General features: G+C 49.3%; 1 protein-coding gene across 1 annotated transcript in view; it reads left to right on the forward strand.

Annotated features, from left to right (window-relative positions):
- LOC104283154 (cryptochrome-1-like) overlaps positions 1-1273 on the forward strand; it is a 10943-nt gene extending 9670 nt beyond the window's left edge. The window contains 1 exon segment of the mRNA XM_009881306.1: positions 1110-1273. Within this exon segment, the coding sequence (XP_009879608.1) occupies positions 1110-1273 (164 nt within the window).
- The last annotated feature ends 3276 nt before the right edge of the window (positions 1274-4549 follow it).

Genomic DNA, 4549 nt, shown 5'->3' on the forward strand with positions numbered 1-4549 from the left:
AGATGCTCCAGTCCCCTCATCATCTCCGTAGCCCTTTGCTGGACCCTCTCCAGCAGTTCCCTGTCCTTCTTGACCCGGGGAGCCCCGAACTGGACACAGTGCTCCAGATGTGGCCTCACCAGAGCACAGCAGAGGGGGAGGATGACCTCCCTCGACCTCCTGGCCATGGTCTCTTGATGCCCCCCAGGATGCCATTGGCCTTCTTGGCCACCAGGGCACATTGCTGGCTTATGGGCATCCTGTTGTCCACCAGGACTCCCAGGTCCCTTTCCACAGAGCTGCTCTCCAGCAGGTCAGCCCCCGACCTGTACTGGTGCGTGGGGTTATTCCTCCCCAGGTGCAGTACCCTACACTTGCCCTTGCTGAACTTCATAAGGTTCCTCTCTGCCCAACTCTCCAGCCTGTCCAGGTCACACTGAATGGCAGCACAGCCTTCCAGTGTGTCGTTTTTACCATGATCTACCCTGCTCTGTAGCAGGAATTATTTGAGATTCCCACTGACCACTAACGAGCGAAAAGCCCGAAAGGCTGCAACACTCAAACTTTGGGGGAGCCTGAATTAATTAGGTATTGCCAGTCACAGAGATGTTTCACTTATGGCACCTGCACCCTTAAAATTGAAATCCTAGGGGCTGTGATGAGCTCTGGGCCTCAGGGGAATCCCCTGCAGGAGTGTCAGTGAAGTCATGAGTGTGCCATAGCAGCATCTATATACATGACAGAAATCTGACGTGCAGCAGCTGAGTGGACTCAGCTATTCCTGCCCCAATTGCTGGGGTCAGATTGAATTAATTGTTCCCAGTCCTGTGCATACTGATGTATCCAGGTGGTTGCATGTTGGTGTTCTCCGGACATAACTGAGGTATACTGACAGTTCTTCCGCAAACCCTGTGGTATCGGGCAGTAAATGTTGTGTAAAATGCTGTTGGAGGTCTGGAAAGCCAAAATCTGAGAACCAGAGTCCCCTGCTCCCAGCGTTGTCCTTGTTGCCTGTAAATAGAAGCATTTTCTGGTGTGCTTTGTAACTTCACCCGCTACCGTCATTGCGGGCTGTTGCACCAAAGTTGGAGAAGGACTTGAAAACCTTAATTCTTTCCTTCTTGCCGTAGATGATACAGATGACCCAATGGAAATGAAGGTAAAGCGTCGCCACTCTGAAGAAAACGTATCGAAAGGAAAAGTGGCCCGGATGACAGAAAAAAAGGAGGTCCCATCAGGGATTAGCCCTCAGGAACCAAAAAATGGCGAGAGGGGAGAGCCAGAGGCCAGCTGAACTGGACAAACCACACTCAGCACTTTGCCCCGTGGATGGTGCCTCATGTTTGCGAACTGACCTCTAAGAAAAGGGTCGTATCTTGAATGTGTTTGTTAGTGTGGTTATTTTGAATGAAATTGTCTGTGAGCGGCTTACAGGCCCTTTGTTGCAGCTCTTAGGTGAATTCAAGGGGTGACTGGTTTTGATGGGACGTGATGCTTTGGTGTTGTTCAAATCCACTTGCTGTTCACGCGTCTGTATAAATAGTTTTAGTGATAAATACTAGTGTTTCCACCATGCGGGATAAATGTCAGTTGAAGAATTTATGCACATTAATGTGTTCACACATTAGTGTCAAAAGCATTATTTGCCTGTCTTGTAGAGATGGAGGTTTAGGGATTTTCAGGTACGGTTTTTAAGCTCACAGGTTGTGCTTGCGGTCCCCAGTTTGGGGAGGTAGAGCAGAATGCAGCCCGTTGTAAAGTTGTGTGTAGTTCTTATGACTTAATTGGGACTTTTTATGCATTTTAAGGGCAACGTTGCAAAATGTCTCATTGAATTAAGGCTGGTGTACAACTTCATTCACCATAATTCTGCTTCTTGGCTAATTCCTCTAGAACCTTAGGCTAGATATTATTTCTACCATGTACCACATGTAAAAACGTCTCGTTGTGAAGTTCACAAAGCTGGATCAGTCAATTATCTTTGTTGGGGTTTTGGGGGTGAGGGGAGTGGAGTGGGTTTTTAATCACCGTAGGTACTATTTTTGTTTTTAAAAGAGATAAAAGTGATTTCTGACATGAAAAATGCAAGGTCTGTAGAGTAATGTCTTATCACAATTGACATCCATCGGTCGTCTATGCAAAGCTGGCTGCAAGACAACTCCAGCAGCAATCCAGCACTCCCTTCACTGTGAAAGCAGCCGTGGACCCCGCGCAGAAGCAGCGCAGGACCCATGTGCACCAGGAGGAGGCCAAACACTGCTCCTAGTAGCATCTTCCAACGCTGCTGGTGACCTGCAGGACCTCTCAGGGAAGCGCACGGTGGCGGCAAGGCGGCACTGCCTTCTACTCCCGTGGTAAATACAAACGCCACAAGGGCTGTCAGACCGATCTGAGCGGCTGGGTGTACCCTCCTGCTGCCCCAAGCCCGCGTGGAGCTCCTGGAGGGGCTGATGTTACTCCACATTTTAGCTCTTCAGCAAACCTCATGATTTGCAAGGATGACCAGAAGGAAAGGCCATTACTGAACCCTTGACGAGGGGGAGAGGGCCGACGCGGGGCTTGTTACTTCGGGGAAGATGACTGCTGCCCTGAAGCCTCCTGGCATCCATCAGCTTTTTAATTGGTTTCCTTCCCGCTTAAAGGCATTTATTGCGTCCGTCTCTGCGGTGCTGTAGCCCAGCGCAGGTGACCACAAGAATGCAGAGCTGGTTCTTGCCTCATGTTTTAAGGCATAGTCATTACCTTCAGGTCCCAAATGGGCCGGTCTTTGGCTACCTACAACATCTCTACCTTGGAGTGCTTTGTGTCACCCAAGCTGCACTGTGCGTCCTGGGAACAGCCTGGTAGAGCAGAAGACAGGACCATCAGTGGCCATCGAATGTCTTTTGCTGTTCAGCATCACCTCTAACGTTGTGGTGCAGGAGACGGCTTTGGACACTCAGTGGTCATGAACGTGCATGCAGCCAGAGTGGTATCTACCCTGGGAGGAGAGACTTTCACCCACGCAGGTGGTCCTGGTCAGCCACTAAAGGAGCCAGGAGGATCAAGGCCTCTTTAGGACACCTTTTATTACAAAGCAGCCGCGTGGTTTGGTCTTTGGTTGGAAGGGACAGGGCTTGGGTCTGCTAAGAACTTGAGGTAGGAGTAGGAGCGCTGTTTGAGCAGGAAACGGCAAGGGCAATTGAAGATTGCTTCTGGCTGACAAAGTAGCCATGGAGAAGTTCCTGTGAAGCAGAAGGACCAAGTTTATGACCTCGTGGCAAAAAGACTTGCTCAGTAAAAATGAATTACCGAAAGAGAATATTTCTCTCCATCTTTTTCACTGCTGTGGGGAACCGGATCTTGGAGGCAACAGTATTTCCCAGTGGAATTGGTCAGATTTTGAGCCAACAGCATGCACCCAGCTTTCTGCTGACGCAGATCCCCGAGTTCTGGGCCATGGAGGGAAGCGATGGCACCTTTGCTGTGCATGCCTGGCGTGAGGCACAGCTTGGCAGTGGTAATATCTGAATTTGGCTCACCTTAAATGCACTTACTACAGCAGAGAGGTGATGATTGATCTTGATCAATCTCATCATGACTGATCTTGCCTGATGATGATGATGACTGATCTTGCCTGATCTTATTTGGTTTTGCTGCTCCTGCCCCTCCCTTGGCTCCCTCACTCCTCTCCAACACACAGAAGGCTGCTCTGTATGGCCAGGTGATATTTTTCCACATTCTTCCATCTTTAGGAGGCTTATCTTTTTAAGTTTACGTTTTGGGGGTGGTGAGTTAGGGCTCTGGGCGTCTTTTCTGATCTCATTTCCTTTGGTTTGTGTCACAGCCGATGCTGCGGTGAATCATGCCATAGGTAGGCGACCAAATTAGGTCATCTGATTGCCCGCGGTGACTTCTGTGTCAGTGGGGACCTTTCCCAACCAGATGCAGAGTTTTCAGAGATGCTTTAGCCTTTTGACACAGGGGGGTTTGGTAACGCAGCTTCCTTCATTCCTTCCTGATGAAGAAACCTTCATTGCTAATATCGTTCACTGGTTCAACCAGCTTCACTGGTTGGCTTGAAGGGCTGAAATCACTGGTTGGAGACAGGAGCTACTCCATAACCTTATCCTGGAGGACTCGTTCCTGAAGGGTGATGGGTGGGTCTTTGCCAGCAGTGACAGCAGAGGACAGTTCCACACCTCACCTCAGTAAGGTCATCTCCAAGTGTTATGGTTTGAGAAACCCACAACAATTTATTGTCGTTTAAACAATTATTGTCTTACGCAGTGACCCCTCCCACCTGGAAAGGGGAATCGGAAAAAAACAAGGAAACCTGGGGGTTGAAATATAAACAGATTTAACAGAATAAGACTAGATAATTAAGATTAATAGCACTAAAGAACCAATATTGATCCTGATACCAATATCATAGAATCATAGAATGGTTTAGGTTGGAAGGGACCTTGAAGATCATAGAGTTCCAACCCCCCTGCCCTGGGCAGGGACACCTCCCACCAGCCCAGGTTGCTCCAAGCCCCGTCCAACCTGGCCTTGAACACCTCCAGGGATGGGGCAGCCACAGCTTCTC

Source organism: Charadrius vociferus, unplaced genomic scaffold (genome assembly GCF_000708025.1).
Source record: "Charadrius vociferus isolate BGI_N301 unplaced genomic scaffold, ASM70802v2 scaffold333, whole genome shotgun sequence".
NCBI classification, from domain to species: domain Eukaryota; kingdom Metazoa; phylum Chordata; class Aves; order Charadriiformes; family Charadriidae; genus Charadrius; species Charadrius vociferus.